Source organism: Physeter macrocephalus, chromosome 15 (assembly GCF_002837175.3).
Source record: "Physeter macrocephalus isolate SW-GA chromosome 15, ASM283717v5, whole genome shotgun sequence".
Lineage (NCBI taxonomy): Eukaryota > Metazoa > Chordata > Mammalia > Artiodactyla > Physeteridae > Physeter > Physeter macrocephalus.
Window position 1 is genome coordinate 576,392 of NC_041228.1, and position 18,209 is coordinate 594,600.

General features: G+C 55.4%; 1 protein-coding gene across 6 annotated transcripts in view; it reads right to left on the reverse strand.

The window, feature by feature from the left end:
* The window catches only part of MROH1 (maestro heat like repeat family member 1), a 76,634-nt gene that overhangs the window by 34,125 nt on the left and 24,300 nt on the right, over positions 1-18,209 (reverse strand). For all 6 annotated transcript variants that reach the window (XR_008619514.1, XR_008619515.1, XM_055091262.1 and 3 more), the window contains 8 exons: positions 14,514-14,645; positions 13,935-14,097; positions 13,598-13,696; positions 8,909-9,060; positions 8,207-8,347; positions 7,871-7,963; positions 3,997-4,075; positions 3,653-3,766 (listed from right to left, as the gene is read on the reverse strand). Coding sequence is in view for 4 of the 6 variants with exons in the window: in XM_055091262.1 (XP_054947237.1) it covers positions 3,653-3,766; positions 3,997-4,075; positions 7,871-7,963; positions 8,207-8,347; positions 8,909-9,060; positions 13,598-13,696; positions 13,935-14,097; positions 14,514-14,645 (973 nt within the window). In the remaining 2 variants the exon portion in view is untranslated. The remainder of the gene's footprint in view (positions 1-3,652; positions 3,767-3,996; positions 4,076-7,870; positions 7,964-8,206; positions 8,348-8,908; positions 9,061-13,597; positions 13,697-13,934; positions 14,098-14,513; positions 14,646-18,209) is intronic.

The following is an 18,209-nucleotide window of genomic DNA, read 5'->3' on the forward strand; positions in this document are numbered from 1 at the left end:
AGTGAGAGGCCCGCGTACCGCAAAAAAAAAAAAAAAAAAAAAAAGAATCTGCCTGCCAATGCAGGGGACACCGTTTCGATCGATCCCTGGTCCAGGAAGATCCCACATGCCGCAGAGCAACTAAGCCCGTGTGCCACAACTACTGAGCCTGCACTCTAGAGCCCATGAGCCACAACTACTGAGCCCGCGTGCCACAACTACTGAAGCCCGTGCACCTAGAGCCTGTGCTCCGCAACAAGACAAGCCACTGCAATGAGAAGCCTGTGCACCGCAACGAAGAGTAGCCCCCGCTCTCTGCAACTAGAGAAAAGCCCGCGCGCAGCAATGACGACCCAACGCAGCCAAAAATAAAAGAAATAAAATAAAATAAATAAATAAATAAAATTTTTTAAATGAAAACAGAGACGGGGAGCACAGTGGTGGCGCCGTCATTCCAAGGACAGCCCCAGGGGAGGGGTGTGTCATGATCCCACCTCACACGGGGAGCTGGAGGCCTCACAGCCTGGAATGGCTGATTCCAGGTCTGGGGCAAGAAATATACATGATGAGCTTAGTGCATCATCAAAGGACTCCGAACTTGAAGAAGTCTCCCCACTCCCTGGAGACGACACAATTTGAGCTCCAATAATGGTAATAACTATAGATAACAAATAAGGACCTACCGTCTAGCACAGGGAACTCTACTCAGCGCTCTGTGGTGACCTAGATGGGAATATAGTCTAAAAAATAGGGGATATACGGATACGTGCGGCTGATTCACTTTGCTGTACAGCAGAATCTAAAATGACACTGTAAATCATCTATGCTCCAATGAAAATTAATTTAAAAAATAATGGTAAGAACTGCAATGAACTGAAATTTCTCAAATATGTTTGAATTCACGAGTCCCTATGATATTTTTAAAGAGCAATGGTCACCCTTAGAAGATGATAGGGGACCAGTGTTATTATCTTGAAAACTGACAAAACAAAGGAGCCAGCAGCTGAGCCTGCAGTGCCTCCATAAGCCACACTTCTGCGGGGCTGAGTGGCAGGTGAAGAGTATCTCTTCATCAAGGCGCCCAGCGAATCAGCGCAGCACCAGCCGTGCCCCAGGTGGTGAACGTCACTGCTGCCGAGGCCGCCTGGTACACACTGTGCCCCCTACAGTCTTGCCAAAGGGACTCGACTGGAGTCTGAGTTCTTGCCAATTTGCAAGAAATCCAGACGGACGAGAAAACCTCAATCTGCACCTCGAGAACACAGCCTGCCAAGCTGACCGTGTGAAACTCCACAGGTCCAATGGCCTAGGCTCTTCCACGGATAAATTACAAGGGAAAGAAAAGAGCACAGGAAACCTGCGGTTTAAAAGGGACTGAAATGTGGGGAGTGTTGTTTAGTAGGGACAGAGTTTCAGGTTTGCAGGATGAAAAGGGTCCTGGAGGTGGCTGCACAGCAATGTGAATGTACTTATCACTACTGAGTGTACATCTACAACGCTGAGCATGGAAAGTTTCATGTTATGTGTATTTTACCACAACTGTAAACAAGCAAATTAAACCACCAAGGGCCAAGCCCCCCCAAAGGGAGAGATTTAAATATATATAAATATATATATATATAATTGTTAAAAATTTTACTTTTTTACTGAAGTAGAGTTTACTTACAGTGTTGCTGGCGTTCAGCAAAGTGATTCAGTTAGTTATACGTATACGTATCAATTCTTTTTTTTTTTGACTGCATTGCATTCGTTGCTGCGCACAGGCTTTCTCTAGCTGTGGTGATCAGGGGCTACCCTTCCCTGCGGTGTGCGGGTTTCTCATTGCGGTGGCTTCTCTTGTTGTGGAGCACAGGCTCTAGGTGTGTAGGCTCAGTAGTTGTGGCTCGCGGGCTCTAGAGCACAGGCTCACTAGTTGTGGCGCACGGGCTTAGTTGCTCCGCGGCATGTGGGATCTTCCCGGACCAGGGCTCGAACCCGTGTCCCCCTGCATCGGCAGGCGGACTCTTAACCACTGCGCCACCAGGGAAGCCCTATGTATCTATTCTTTTTCAGATTGTTTTCCATTATAGTTTATTACAAGATACTGAGTATAGTTCCCTGTCCTACACAGTAGGACCTTGTTGTTTATCTATTTTATATATAGTAGTATGTATCTGTTAATCCCAAACTCCTAATTTATCTCTTCCCCCCAATTTTCCCCTTTGGTAACAAGTTTATTTTGTCTGTGTTTCTATTTTGTAAATAAGTTCATTTCTGTCATATTTTAGATTCCACATAAAAGTGATATATTGTATATGTCTTCTTTCTGACTTACTTCACTTAGTATGATAATCTCTAGGTCCATCCATGTTGCTGCAATGGCATAATTTCATTCTTTTTATGGCCGAGTAGCATTCCACTTTCTATATGTACCACATCTTTCTTTTGGCCACGCCACGTGGCTTGCAGGATCTTAGTTCCCTGAGCAGGGATTGAACCCGGGGCCTGGGCAGTGACAGCACCAAGTCCTAACCATACATACGCATATACACTTATGGCCAGAGAAAGAACTTAAAGGAAAAAATGAAAGACACGTGGATACGAAGTGACTTTGGAACATAATCGCGAGAGAAGAATTAACAAAGGAAAGGCAAGCGAGGCTAAACGCGTAAAAAACGTTCAGTGCCACTAATGACCATAAACAGCAGATCAGAGAGGAAGAGAAGGCCCGGCCGAGGCCCAGACGAGGCCCGCAGGCACCTGGGCTCCTGAGGGCGCTGTGGCTCAGGTGAGAGGCCTTGCTCTCTGTCCCAGCACCACCCTTCCCCAGGGAGCCAGCAGGCCACCAGCCACGTGCTCCTGGGCTCACGGCAGGACCCGGCCCTGCCCGCCAAGGGCTGCCCCCTCACTCCCCAAACCCGAGAGCTGCCAAGTCCACAGGCGCCATGTGGTCCACATGCTTGTTCGAGGGTCAGACAGAGAACACTTAGGCTTCCAGGGCCACAAGTGGTCTCCGTCACATATTCTTCTTTGTTTGCTTGTACATACAACCTGCTGCCATGTGAAAACCACTCTCAGCTCACGGGCTGTACAAAAGCAGGCTGCAGGCCTGATGTGGCCCACGGCCATGGCCACTGTTAAGCAACCAAGACTCACCGGAAAAAAACAGACTTAAGTGTGAAAACTGTTCAAGCTGACTGCTGATTAAATTAGCCTTAAAAGCAAGAAACCTGAATTCTTCCAACCAATTGTGAGGAAATCATCAGACACATGGAAACCGAGGGACTGTCTACAGAACCGGCCTCAACTCTTCTCAAAGGTCCACATCGAAGATGACACAACCTACCAACATATGCCTGCGCACAGACCCCACGCTGAGGGGCAGCTGCGGCAGACAGCGTGACGGGTCAGCGGGGCTCTGAGCCACCAGACCCGTGGGCATGTGGCAGCTGCTGGCCCAGGGTCAGGGGTGCCGTGTCCCACTGTCTGCAGCCAGCTGTCAAGGGCAAACGTCAGTGACGGACACCTGCTGGGAGGCAGATGAGCGCTACTGCTGCAACTTTTCAAAAAGTTTGGAATTTTGCAAAATAGAAAGTTGGGGAAACTATTTAAAGAATTCAAAGCAAAATGTTCCTTTTCACCTAAAAGCTGGACAATGTCTGCCTTTTCCATCTCTGCGCCACAGGGCACTTACCGGCCGAGTTGATGATGTGCCTCACGACCTGGAGGGTGCCCACACGGGTCCTCTCGTTGCTGGTGTCCAGCTTGGGCAGCAGGAAGGCCAGCAGGCGGTCGGGCGAGCAGCATGCTGCAGGGCAAGCGCTCATCAAAACGCTGTTTGTAACGAGCTGTCCTTTGCTCCCTGCTGGCCGCCTGCACCTCCAAGACAAGCAAGGCCCGGCGGCCAGGGAGGCCGGACGCTCGGGGCTGCGGCCCAGCCAGGCCTTGGCCGTATGCTCCCCAGAGACACAGGCGGGCAGCACACTCGACAAAGGGCCCCCCCCGCCCCCCGGAGCAGCCAGGCCGCCAGCCTCGTACCCAGCACCGTGAAGCAGCGCAGCACCTCCTTCTGGTTGCTCATCACCAGAGGGCTCGAGGACTCCACGGGCACGCAGATCTGCTCCGGGAATAGAGGGCACAGTCACAGGGGCCCAGCAAGGCCACGGGAGGGACAGGTCCCCTGAAGATGCTGGGCCCAGGCTCCACCTCAACCACCATGCAGGGGCAGGTCCCTCAGGCGCTCTCTTACCTGGGTGCAGGAGCCCCTCGCCTGTGACTGGAAGCGCCCTGGGGACCTCAGCCCACACCTTACAGTTGGCCCTCTCAAGGGAAAACAGTCCTGGCTCCTTCTACACCCCACCCTTCCCCCCACCAGCCAGGAAAACAAATCGCCAAGACACATTCCTTGATGAGAAAGGAGACAGTTTCCCACTTTCCTGGGCATGACATCCTGGGCTGGAAACCACGGACTTCTAGAATATAGAAAGCACTGGAAACCAAAATACCTAGAGTCCATTCGTTCAAAATTGTAAAAGAAAAAGAAGCTGCACTAGTAAAAGTAAAAACAGAGGCTGTTGGCAGATGTGTCTCTGGGCTCCACTGCACCTCAGCGGGTGACACTCACCGGGGGCTGAGCTCTGGGTGGCACCCCCGTCCCCCCTCAACCCCTCAAGGTCAAAACAAAGGACACCCGCAGGGCCTCCGGGCACAGGGCTCTAAGGTGAGAAGTACCAGCGGTGCAGGAGCAGGGGAATGCCAGGCGGCCGGGTTCTGCTCCAGGCCCCCAGGGTGCCCCTTGTCACTTCCACTGCAAAGACCTAACCTGGCCCTAAAAGGCACCGCGGCTTCCTGCCTGCTCCCGGGCTCACTCAGCCGCCAGCCCTGGGGACGCTCAGGCAGCCCAGGAGCAGGGAGCCGGCTTGGAAGCAGAACCCCCGCCCCCCGGGGAGCCTTCAGAAGATGCGTGACCATGACCACGCGGGAGCCTGAGCTGCTCAGGACTCCGCAGTGACTTGGAGAGAGTAAACCGCTGCTGTTTTCACGTGCTAAGTTTTGGAGTGATCGGTCAAAGGGCAATAGATAACTAGTGCAAATGGGTAGTCATCTGGAAAAAAGATAAAACTAGGTTCTCACTTTTTCCCTAAAATAAACTCCAGACGGATTACACAGTAAAAGTATAGGGGAAAATGAGAGAAGCTAAAAATTAATTGCAAAACTCGAAAGCCTTTTCCAAGTGTAGCAAAAGCTGAACTGTAACATAAAAGATGGATAAATGATGGTGTAAAAACTAAATAATTTTGCATGGCAAAAAATACCATAAACAGAGCCACAGATAACGGACAAAGTAGAAACATTTATACATACATGATATGAGACTATAAATAACTGCTACAGATCAATATGAAAAAAACTCCCTAAAAACCAATAGAAAAACAAAAGACATGAATGGAAAGCTCTAAGAAAAGGAAATATCACATTTTTTCTGCCTTTTCAGCTTTTATATATTTATATTTCCTGTTTAAACCTCACCCCCATCCCACAGATAATCACTGTTTGTTTTTACAGTTTTATGAAATCACTTTTATATTAAGTAAATGATATTGTGCTACATCTCTCATTTTTTTCCTCACTTTTCTCAGAGTTGTAAACTTTTTCTCCATAGAGATCTTAGGCGTTCTTCGTTAGGTGAATTCCCAGATACTTTACGATAAGTTTCTGTTGCTATTATAAATGGTCATTTTTTTGTACTTTCTAGTTGGTCACTACTGATGGAGAAGAATGCTCCTGATTTTTACAGGGTGGTCTTGTAACTGGCAACCTTGCTGAACTTAGTTCTAGTATTTGTGAACCGATTCAGTTCATGTATGAGTGCATCTCTGGATGAATAAATCAACCATCCATAAAACAAACACCTACTGAGCGCTCCCGAGTAACAGGCACCGGTGCTGGGACAGCAGGGAACAGAACAGAGCAAACCCTCCCCCTCACGCCTGTGCCTTCTCGCTGGGGAGACCCGAGTGGCAACCCACCTGTTGCTAAGTGTATTAAGAGGAGCTCGGAGACTCGGCAAAAGCAAAGCGGGGACCAGGACGGAGGGTGGGTGGCCGGGAGAAGATGAACGACAGGTCTGTCCTCGCTCCCCCCATTTCTGTTCCTTTCCCCATTAACATTGAGAGTGGGGCTCTTTCCTGCTCCTGACACTAGAGGAAACGTACCTGTCTCCCATTCACTATGATGTACGTGGAGGGTTTGGGTATTTAAACTTCATCAAGTTAGAGAAGTTCCTTTCTGATCCTGGTTGCTAAGAGCTCTGACAAATAGGTGTTGAACTTTATCAAAAGCTTTTTCTGCATTGATTGATATCAGAGAATATTTTCGGGAATTTCGTTCCATGATGAGGTGAGCCGACAGGCCTCAGCGCTGTGCAGCCCCCCGGCTGGGCCCTACACCCCTCGTGTACTGGGAGCGCAGTGCTGAGGGCGCAGTGCTGAGGGAACGGTGCTGAGGATGCAGTGCTGAGGGCGCAGTGCTGGGAGAGCAGTGCTGAGGGTGTGCAGTGCTGAGGGTGCACAGTGCTGAGGGTGCAGTGCTGAGGGTGCAGTGCTGGGAGAGCAGTGCTGAGGGTGCACAGTGCTGAGGGTACAGTGCTGAGGGAACAGTGCTGAGGGTGCAGTGCTGAGGGCACAGTGCTGGGAGAGCAGTGCTGAGGGTGTGCAGTGCTGAGGGTGCAGTGCTGAGGGTGCAGTGCTGGGAGAGCAGTGCTGAGGGTGCACAGTGCTGAGGGTACAGTGCTGAGGGAACGGTGCTGAGGGTGCAGTGCTGAGGGCGCAGTGCTGGGAGAGCAGTGCTGAGGGTGCACAGTGCTGAGGGCGCAGTGCTGGGAGCGCAGTGTGGGGCAACTCCCTTCACTGAGCACACGATCCTCACATCTAGCCTCACAGTAGTAGACCTAGATTTTTCTGTGTGGTCCTGACTTGGATTTGGAATCAAGACCAGCCTCAAAGAATCTATTAGGCAGCTCTGGATCCTTTTCTCATTTCCAAGCCGACCTGTGTAGGGTGCAAATGAGCTGTCCCTCAAAAGTTTGGAAGAACGCAACCTTCAAACCACGTGGGTCCTGGGTTTGCTTTCAGAAAGGAAGGGCTTGGAATGTTGTTTCCATTTCTTTACTGGTTTAGTCAAGTTTTCTATTTCTTCTCTGCTAATTTTGACATTTTAAAGATTTTTCTAGGAATCTATCCACTTCACACAGTTTTTCAGGTTCATTACCGTTGCTCACACACTAAAATTACTACTTCATCTCTCTACCACAGCCCGACCCCCGGCCCTCACCGGGCGCCGTCGTGTGTGTGGCAGGTGAGGGCTCAGGCGGGTGGGTCCGGGGGGCCAGGCCGGCATCCGGCAGGTGTAGGAGTGGAGCAGGCACAGAGGTGCCCGGCGGGGGCGGGGTGGGGGGGGGACGCCTGCCCACGTGCGCTCTAGTTTTCCGCCCCTCTTCTCTCCCACTCAGAAAGTCCCACGGGCGCAACGTCCCCCCCAGAGCTCCCGTGACCTCCACGCCCCTCATCTGGCCTGGGGGGGCAGGGTGTGCACGGCTGAGGAGCCTCCCTGAAGCCCTTTCTCCATCAGAGCCTTCAGGACCCCTGAAGGGGGTCTCCACCTGAGCCCGGGCCCTCGGGACGCACTGCCAGTGCGGATGGCCCCAGAGCTGCCCCTAGCCTGCTGGCTGCCTGCTCCGGTCCCTGCATGCCGGGACTGGCCTGTGTCGCGCGGCCCGAGCCCCAGCGTTGGGCAGACGACAGGGGGCCGTAGCCCCGAGGGAAGCCCGCACTTCAGCCCCGCCTCCTGCTCCCTAACCCTCAGCAGGCACCTCCCCAGCGTGCTCCCACCCCTCCCTGGGCCCCCAGCCCACCTGAGCGTGCAGGGCAGCCAGGAGTGAGTCAAGCTGGACGTCCAGCGTGCGGCTGCCCACGCTCGCGGCCGCCTCGAGGATCTGGCCCAGGCTCTGCTCGAGGAGGGAGGAGAGGGGCCGTCAGGGCCTCCTCCTGCCCCAGCCCCAACCCTGTTGGCTGCGGGAGTCTCCCAGCCCTCCGCCCTAGCGCTCGCAGGGGAGGGCCGGGAAGGGGGCGCGCGGCGAGGCCAGGTGGGCCTGGCTCCCTTGCTCCCGTCCACGGCCCCCGCCGAGGCTGACTGCCTCCGGGGCTGCCCCCCGACCCCGCGCCCCCTGCAGCTGAACTCCTGAACGCACCTTGGACACATGGACGGTCTCGGTGTGCTTCTTGTAGAGGCCAAGGACTCCAGGCAGGAGCTTGGGGAGCTGCTCCTCCAGCTTCTCGCTGGGCAGCAGGTGGCTCATGGGCCCCAGGGCCTCCACCACAGCGAGCCGCAGCTGGGGGGACACAGGGACAGGAGCTCGCGTGCGGACCGGCTGGCAACGCCCGTCAGCCCGGGGCAGAGATGTGCAAAGAGCCCTTCACCAAGGACCCCACAGCCGGACTCGAAGACCCGGGTTACTGCGAGTGGGGGTCCTAAAGGGGAGGAGCGAGTGGGCCCAGGGGGAGAGGTCCAGCGCTGGGGCCCCAGAAAACTAGCCCTACTCTGTGAGGACCTATGGGGCGGGGGAGGGAGGGGCACGTGTAGACAGATCTCAACCCCCCCCCCCCCCGCAAGAACCCACAGGACAGCAGAAGAGGCCCAGGTGACTGGAACAGTACCTCCAGGCTGGGGGTGGGAGAGGAAAGCCAGCTAGGCGAGGCCACAGGTCCCTACGGGCCGCACATACCTTGGCGGGGGGGGGGCACGGGAAGACAGACCCCCAACCCCCCCCCCCCCCGCAAGAACCCACAGGACAGCAGAAGAGGCCCAGGTGACTGGAACAGTACCTCCAGGCTGGGGGTGGGAGAGGAAAGCCAGCTAGGCGAGGCCACAGGTCCCTACGGGCCGCACATACCTTGGCTTCCCGGCTCTGCAGCCAGTGGTGAAAGAGGATGTCGTAGGCGTTGAAGATGTCAGTGGCGAAGGCATCCTTCCTGACAGTGGGGTCGGGGGCCTGGTCCAGGTCGGCCAGGTACTCCAGGGTGCTCTCGCTGAAGCGCTGCAGAGCTGTGGCGACCCACGCAGTAAGTGGCGGCCGGCCCATGGCCGCACAGGCTCCGCGCGACACCTGTCCCTTCTAACATGCCAGGCCGCCTGCGAGACACCCTCCAGAGCACACCCAGCCAAGCTCGGGACCGAGGCGCTGTGCAGGCGCGAAGGGTCCCCCAACTCGTGCGCTTCACAGAAGCTCAGAACGTGACCTTTTTCGGAAATAGGGCCTTTGCAGATGCAATGCGTCAAGATGAGGTCACGGGGGGGGGGGGCAACTCAAACAAGACCGTGTCCTCACAAGAAGAGAGAAAGACGCGCGGGGACAACGGAGGCAGAGCTGCACTGCTGCAGCCTCGAGCCAACGCGCCAGGATGCACGGGCACCTCCAGACGCCAGGGGGCCTGGAAGGCTCCTCTCCAGAGCCGCAGAGGGCGCACGGCCCTGCCAACACCCTGCTCTCGGAATCCTGGCCTCCTGAGCCGTAGAGAACACATTTCTGTTGTTTTAACCCCCCCAATTTGTGATCCTTCGTTAAGGTGGTCCAAGAAAACCAGTACAGGCACCAACCTCCCCAAAACGCCCCCAGGCCACCACGCCTGGCCCACTCCAGTGTGCTGTGCCCACCTCTCCCCTCACAGAGACGCATGCCATGCGCTTTCAAGGGCCGCAGTGCCAGGCAGGCGTGGGCCCCCCAGGACATGTGTAGGAAGAAGACCTGGGGGCACGGTGGCGGGGTGCCGAGAGTGGGGAGCTCTGGCCTGGGGGGCTCTGTCCGTGGAAGGGACCGTGCTGTGGACACCAGGCGGGTAAGCCTGGGGACTCGCTTTGGTGCAGACCTGCGAGCGGTCAGCAGGACCTGGACCCTGGGTCAAGGGAGACGATGGGGCCACAAAGGAGAGCCGGAGGCCAGGACCTGGCCATGGGGCCTGGGCAGTGGAGGGGGAGATGAGGATGGAATGGCCTGGAGAGGCGGCGGCTCCCGGCTGGGCCTCCCGAGGGCAGAGCCCGGCGCCCAGGCAGGGGCTGCAGCAGCTGCCCCGGGGGTCTTTACTTGCCCCAGCTCACAACCTCAAACCTGGCCCACCTGTAAGGCTAATTTCTCAGCTTGGGCTTTGCAGCCCAGCAGAAAGACTAACCCTAACCCTCCATCTACAGGAGGGCAGCCACGTTCACACGTGCTCAAGAGAGAACATAAAGAAATTCTGAGAGAAAACTACCTCCTGGGGGAAGGTTTCTGTGTCATGGGCAGCCCTTCCACTGAGGATGGGCCCCTGAGGTGGGCTCTGGTCCCCTACCTGCCACATGGCTGCTAAAACCGAGGCTGCAGGTGCCCCGAGAACCCTCAGCTCCTCTCTAAACGCCCCGCTCCTCGACGCCCCCTTCGTCCCCCTACTCTTTTGCCTCCCTGAGCTGTTCAGTCAGGCTGTTGGTCAAACTGATCAGGGATCCTAGGTATGTTGCATGGGAAGGTATTTCAGGATAACAGGCTACTATATGGCCAGAAGCAGAAACCCACCCCCCGATCTGTTACTAGGTTTGAGTTTTTCATCAGGTATACACACAGGCATAAGGTAAAAGAGCAATTCTCATACACCCTCCGCCAGCCCGATTTCCCTTTCTCCAGAAGCAAACATGGGGTTTGGATCCATCTCTCGATAAATAACGCGTCCACGACGTTCCTCGCCTACTCCCCGCGAGGCCGGGGCCAGTCCTTTCCGTCCATCCCTTCAGACCCGTGCTGCCAGAGCCCACCCGCTCCCTCCATGAGCAGCTTTGCTTCCCAGAGTAACCGACCACCTGCGGTTTGAGTCGCCTTGGCTCTCCCGGCACGAGTCACTAAGGCAGCCTGCACATCTCTTGCCGCACACCCTGGGGCTCCCTCGACCCGCCGTGTGGGACCGCACCCTCCCTGATCCTTGCTTCTCCAGAAGAATCTTTACCCTCCTGCTCAAGTAGCACCTGGGCAGGGTTCTCATTCTCAGAGGGTGCCTTCCACTGGAGCTTTCTGACGCTCTCCCTTGAGCGGGAGAAGGCAAGGCCACCCCATTTCCTCAGCCTCCTTGGACCATCCCTGCCCCACCCCCCGCACAGTCTTCCTGGCGCGGTGCTTGGAGGGCCTCCATCAGGAACAGATCCTGCTCCAGGGCAGGTTCGGGGATTACTGCACGACTCCCCCACTCCACTCTCTCCGTTCGTTCTTTCCAGGGTGTCTTATTCGAATGCTGGCTTCATGGCCTAGGCTGCTAATTCTTTTCTTTCTCTCCTATTTTCCATATATTTGCATTTTTGCTCTATTTTCTGGAGGATTTCCTCAACTTTCTCTTCCATTTCTGCTTTCCATTTTCATCATGGTTTTAATTCCCCAAAGCTTAATTTTACTCTCCAAATGTAGCTTCTTCATAGCAACATGCTTGTTTCCTGAATGCATCTTCTCTTAACCCCCTGAGGATATGAACCACAGATTTCCTTTCCTGCCTGTTTTCTCCTCCCTGAACTGTCTGCTTTCCCCAAGTCTTGGTTTCTGTTTATTCTGCTGCCACCTTTCCTATCAGAGACTTTCCTTGTGGGCAGTGACTTTGGGCCGCCTATTGGTGCTGGACAGTGTGGCCAGGCCAGCCGTGCACCCTGCTGTCTGGGACACGTCAACACGGTCGCTGGGTCTCCCTCCCCACTCTTCCCCTGCCTGGCCACAGCGTCCGGCAAACTGGACGAGAACCTTCCAGTGTGCACGTGTTCCTGTCCTTGGCCCAGCGCCGCTGCCCACGGTGCCGCCTTCCAGCAGTGACACAGACATCTGCCCAGAACCAGAGGCTGTCTGGAAGGACGGGAGGCCCCAGCCCTCTCGTGGCCCACCCAGGCCGCCGATGGGCTGTTGTGGGCCCTCCTGGCCCTCCTGAGGCCACTCCAGCAGGCAGGACCACTGTTCCCTCCAACTGCAGACCCTGAACGTCTATCTGTGGTGAGGAGCGCACACCTCAGCAGGAGGGCGGCCTGCGGGCAGGTCTCTTGGCCCACGCACTTGCTTCATACACGACATACCGACAAGGTGAGAACTGCAGGGGCCTTTGGCCTGTGAAGGGCAGGGACAGGAGCTCTTGAGAACTGAAAGTCAGCTCTCTGTGCAGGCCCCGCACTTCCCGGAGTGAGGCCGGTACTCCCCAGAGGAGCTGTCCGGGGCCAGTAACTAAGCCCTCGGCTCCGACATGGGCTCTTCGTGTTCCCCCAGCGGCCTGGATGCATGCTGTCCTAGGCTGGTCTTCTCCCCGTTTGCAGCGCACCTCGCCCAGCCCCTCAGCTCTGCCTCGGTCCCTTCTGTGTCCTGCTCCTGCATTCCCAGCTCAGCGGTGATTCCCGGCCCAGCTGCCCGGGGATCCTGTCACACATTCCCTTTTCAGCCAAAACTAGGTCAAGGAGGGTTTCTGCCCTTCAACCCAAGCAGCCTGCCAATCACGCACAGGTGGGAGGAGCCTGCAAGAGGAAGGCACCAAAGAGAGCACAGCAGGGAATGGAGAGAATGGGGAAGGCGGGGGTTGTGAGGAGGGCTGGCAGGGGCTGGAGCCCCTCGTAGGGCCCCCTGAAAGCAGGGGAACCCTGAACCCAAAGCCACTGTGAACAGGGAGGGCTGGGGCCCAAAGCTCTAGGCCCTGGCTGGGAAAGTCCCCAGGTGTGCGCAAGATACGCAGCCTCCCTAGGAACCCTCCCCAAACACCGATCCTCTGGCCACCAGCCCCCAACCCCAACCCTGAGCCCTGCCCAGTGTGGCCACGCCCTCACCACAGCTCCCTAGCTGGCAGCCTGGGGTGGAAGCTAACAGGCTGGGCTGCGGATTAAGAAGGGTCCTGGCCTCGTGGGGGCCTCAGATGGCCCAGGGGCTCCCTCTCCCTCCCCTCAGTAGCAGCCAGCAGTCTTCCTGAGACTGGTGGGGACACAAGGGACACCAGGAAGCTGAAGGACAAGGGCAACGTGGTGGCAGCTAGAAGAGGCCCAGGCCCCCTCAGCCCCCGTGTCTCAGGACCCTCTGCTTCCCTCCCACACGACTGCCCTCCCCTCCCATCAAGTCATGCCGCGAGGCACCGTCCCCTGCCCAAGCACGCAGAGGGCCGCACACAGAAGGTGGGAGAGTGAATACCCCATCCCAAGATGCCCAGGGAATGGTCACTCTCCCAGCATGGAGCAGGGAGAGAAATGGGAAGCAGCTGCAGCTTTGGCTAAGTCTCTTCCCGCCCCGCATCAAGCGTCCAGGGCTCAGGGACTGCAGTGTAAAGTCCCGGGCAGGGGGGTCCCCAGCAGCAGAGAAAAGCAGTCAGACGGCAGAGGCCAGGTCTCTACCTGCAGCAGTGCCCACCCAGCCCACGCCTGCAGTCACCCTTCCTCTAAATGTCCCGCCCTCCTCCTGCAGCCTGGAGGACCTGCAGCCCCACAAAGGGGCAGCGGAGACAAAAGATCCAAGAGTGGACAGGCTGTGCCCAGCCCCTGCCCCGCAGAGACCCACCCGCCCGCAGAGGCCCACCTGCCCGCACAGGCCCCCCTGCCCGCAGAGGCCCCGTCTTACCACAGCAGAACACCACCCTCATCGAGTCGGGCTTGGCTGCACTCAGCATGGGCAGCATGGTGCTCAGGATGGACGTCAGGAAGGGCACCATGCCGAACACTGCAAGAGGAGTACGTCACGGGGGCCCCACTGCCATCCCCCACCAGCCTGTCCTTCCCTCGGGCCCTGAGCCCCAGGGGAGGCAGAGGGCACCCCGGCCACACGCCTTGAGCTCCTTCTGCACAGCCTGGGGCTCACGGTGGAGCTGCTGGGACACAAGGAACCGAGGCCGGCGGGCTCTCAGAGGTCCTCACGACCGCTGAGAGCACGGGTTGAAGGGGGCCGGGCCGCCACCTACCATTGGAGACTGAGAGGTTGGCGAGCGTCTGCACGACGAAATGGTGCGGCAGGACCCCGGGCTGGAACTTGCTCAGCATCTCCTCCATCACGCTGCTGATGAAACGCTTTCCCACTGCCACCAGGACGTTGCTGGCGGCCTGCTGCCAGTCACAAACCAATTCCTATCCCCCCAGAAGATCTGAACTGGCACCCAGACCGAAGGAGGCAGACCTCACCCTGAAACCGCCCAGGAAGCGAAATGAGACACTCTGCCCTCAGTCAAGCCAGGGGACAGACTGCGTGTCTTCGGGACGTGCTGCTGCTGCGAGCAGGGCCCCTGCCGAGCCCAGCGCCCCCACACACCGGGCACCACCGCCCCTACATTTGCCCTGAGGGTTTGGGAAGTTTGCTCTCTGCTTCAGTTCCCATCGGAGGTTGTGGGGTGACCCTCCCCACCCCAGGAGGGCAGTCAGTGCACAGAACCCAGGGGCCAAGCCCGAGGCAGCCGGACACAAACCCACACCCTTAAGGCACCTGGGAGGAAGGGCCTCGGAAAGCAGCTTCCCTCCCAAGCCAGGGCCTGGTCAGTCCCACAGACCTTCACTTTGGTCATCTCGCTGGAGGCCAGGAGGATGCTGGTCCTGACCAAGTCCTTGTCCAGCTCGCCGATGTGACTGTTCACGACCGTCTCCATGACCCTCAGGATCATCGTCCGGTACGGATGCGCCAGCTGAGGAGAGAACCGTGGAGGGAGAACCAGGACTTGCTTGTCTCTCACGGCTCCTCTCTGAGCTTAAGAGCGAGCCCCGGTCTCCTGACAGCATCACTCTGGGCGGCCCGCCTCCTGGGGAGCTCTCCGTATGTCCTGGTGCAGCCCTCTCCTCAGCCACGCCCCTGCAACGCCCCCGTCCAGCACGCGTCGTCCTCGCCTTCACTGAGGACACGCAGACCACAGCGGAGGCTGTGACGGGTGGAGGGCATGTCACGGTGATGACCGAAAACCCTGCGACACGAGCAGAGCCCAGCCAAGGGAAGGGCTTCATCCTGCCGGAGTCCTGGGCGTCACGGAGACCGGCGGTGAGGGCAGGAAATACTCAGGGAGCCGGGAAAGACCAAGACCCGCTGCTCCCTGAGGACCCTCCCCCCTCCCCCCGGGAATGGAGCGTCAGACAGGGGGTGCAGAGCAGGGGGCACAACCTCAGTGCAGCTGGAGTGCCCAGGCCACGTGACGGGAGGAAAGACAGCAAGAAAGGGTGCGACTCAGGCTGGCTGCACTCTGCAGAGCTGCTCAGGCCTGAGAAAAGGCACTCGTGACCGTCGGGCGAGAGCCCCCCGCCAACGACGGCCCCACCGTGCTCCCTCCTGCTGAGGCCACTAGCAGCCCTCACGGGGGTGGCCCACACTACCCGATCACTCAGCCCTGCAGGCGAGAGGGGAGGGCAGGAACCCCTCTATTTCAAGTAGAAACATACAGCTTATATCTGAGCAAAGTACCAATGTCCTACCGATGGGGTCATTCACAGCTGCTGGTTTTTTTGGTTTTTTTTTAATCTTTGGCTGCGTTGGGTCTTCGTTGCTGTGCGCGGGCTTTCTCTAGTTGTGGCGAGCGGGGGCTCCTCTTTGTTGTGGCGCATGGGCTTCTCACTGCGGTGGCTTCTCTTGTTGCAGAGCACGGGCTCTAGGTGCATGGGCTTCAGTAGTTGTGGCGCACGGGCTTCAGTAGTTGTGGCTCGTGGGCTCTAGAGCGCAGGCTCAGCAGTTGTGGCGCACGGGCTTAGCTGCTCCACGGCATGTGGGATCTTCCCGGACCAGGGCTCGAACCTGTGTCCCCTGCATTGGCAGGTGGATTCTCAACCACTGCGCCACCAGGGAAGCCCTACTGGTTTGTTTCGTTCTGTTTTTTGCTTTTTAAAATTGTGTTAAAATACACATAACAAAGTTTACCACCTTAACCATTCTCAAGCATACAGTGCAGTGGTATTAAATACATTCAGCTGGCGGTGTGGCCGTCAGCACCATCCCTCCCCATAGCACTTTCCATCTTATAAAACTGAAACCCTGTCCCCATTAAACCCTAACTCTCCATTCCCATCCCCCCAGGCCCTGCCACCCACCTTTCTACTTTCTGTATCTGAATTTGACTATTCTAGACACTTCATATAAGTAGAAGTATACAGTATTTGTCCTTTTGTGACTGGCTTATTTCACTGAGCAAAATGTCCTCAAGGAGGTTCATCCAGGGGATTCCCTGGTGGCACAGTGGTTAAGAATCCGCCTGCCAATGCGGGGGACACGGGTTCGAGCCCTGATCCGGGAAGATCCCACATGCCGCAGAGCACCTAAGCCCGTGTGCCATAAATACTGAGCCTGCGCTCTAGAGCCCGCGAGGCACAACTACTGAAGCCCGCGTGCCTAGAGCCCACGCTCCGCAACAAGAGAAGCCACCGCAATGAGAAGCCCGCGCACCACAACGAAGAGTAGCCCCTGCTCCCCACAACGAGAGAAAGCCCGCGCACAGCAACGGAGACCCAACGCAGCCAAAAACAATAAATAAAATAAAATAAATTTATTCTTTAAAAGTCCTATGTATCCCTAGATAAAAATATTTAAAAAAAAAAAAAAAAAGAGTTCATTCAAGATAAAAATATTTAAAAAAAAAAAAAAAAAGAGGTTCATTCATGTTGTAGCACGTGTCAGAATTCCCCCTTTTTTTTTTTTTGGCAGCACCACGGCTTGTGGGATCTTAGTTCCCCGACGAGGGATTGAACCTGGACCCTTGGCAGTGACAGGGCTAAGTCCTAACCACAGGACCTCCAGGGAATTTCCAGAATTCGCTTCCTTTTTGAGGCTGAATATTCCGTTGTGTGGATGGACCACATCTGGCTTATCCATCATCCACTGATGGGCACTTGGGTTGCCTCCACCTTTTGACTAATGTGATTAATGCTGCTATGAACAAAGGGGAGCAAATATCTCTTTCAGACTCTTCTTTCAATCTTTTGGGTATATACCCAGAAGTGGAACTGCTGGGTCATATGATAATTCTATTTTTATTTTTTGAGGAACCTCCATAATGTTTTCCATAGCCACTGCACCATTTAACACTCCCACCACCACTGCACAAGGTTTCCAGTTTCTCCACATTTTCACCAACACTTGTTATTTTCTCTTTTTTTGATAGTGTCCATTGTGATGGATGCGAGGTGGTATTTCACTGTAGTTTTGATTTGCATTTCCCTAATTAGGGATGCTGACCATCTTTTCGTGTTCTTATTGGCCATCTGTATATCTTTTTTGGAGAAATCTCTATTCAAGTCCTTTGCCCATTTTTTTTGTTTGTTTGTTTTTTTGTGGTACGCGAGCCTCTCACTGTTGTGGCCTCTCCCGTTGCGGAGCACAGGCTCCATACGCACAGGCCCAGCGGCCATTGCTCACGGGCCCAGCCGCTCCGCGGCATGTGGGATCTTCCCGGACCGGGGCACGAACACGTGTCCCCTGCATCGGCAGGCGGATTCTCAACCACTGCGCCACCAGGGAAGCCACTTTGCCCATTTTTGTTTTTTGTTTTTTTTAACAAAGTGGGCATTATAATCTCCACATGATGTAAAACAAGGCCTATATGATTAAGTGATTTTTTTTAACATCTTTATTGGAGTATAACTCTTTTACAATGGTGTGTTAGTTTCTGCTTTACAACAAAGTGAATCAGTTATAAATATACATATGTTTCCATATCTCTTCCCTCTTGCGTCACCCTCCCTCCCACCCTCCCTATCCCACCCCTCTAGGTGGTCACAAAGCACAGAGGTGATCTCCCTGTGCTATGCGGCAGCTTCCCACTAGCTATCTAATTTACATTTGGTAGTGCATATATGTCCCTGCCACTCTCTCACTTCGTCACAGCTTACCCTTCCCCCTCCCCATGTCCTCAAGTCCATGCTCTAGTAGGTCTGTGTTTTATTCCCGTCCTACCACTAATCTCTTCATGACATTTTTTTTTCTTAGATTCCATATATATGTGTTAGCATACAGTATTTGTTTTTCTCCTTCTGACTTACTTCACTCTGTATGACAGACTCCAGGTCTATCCACCTCATTACAAATAACTCAGTTTCATTTCTTTTTATGGCTGAGTAATATTCCATTGTATATATGTGCCACATCTTCTTTATCCATTCATCTGTTGATGGACACTTAGGTTGCTTCCATGTCCTGCCTATTGTAAATAGAGCTGCAATGAACAGTTTGGTACATGACTCTTTTTGAATTATGGTTTTCTCAGGGTATATGCCCA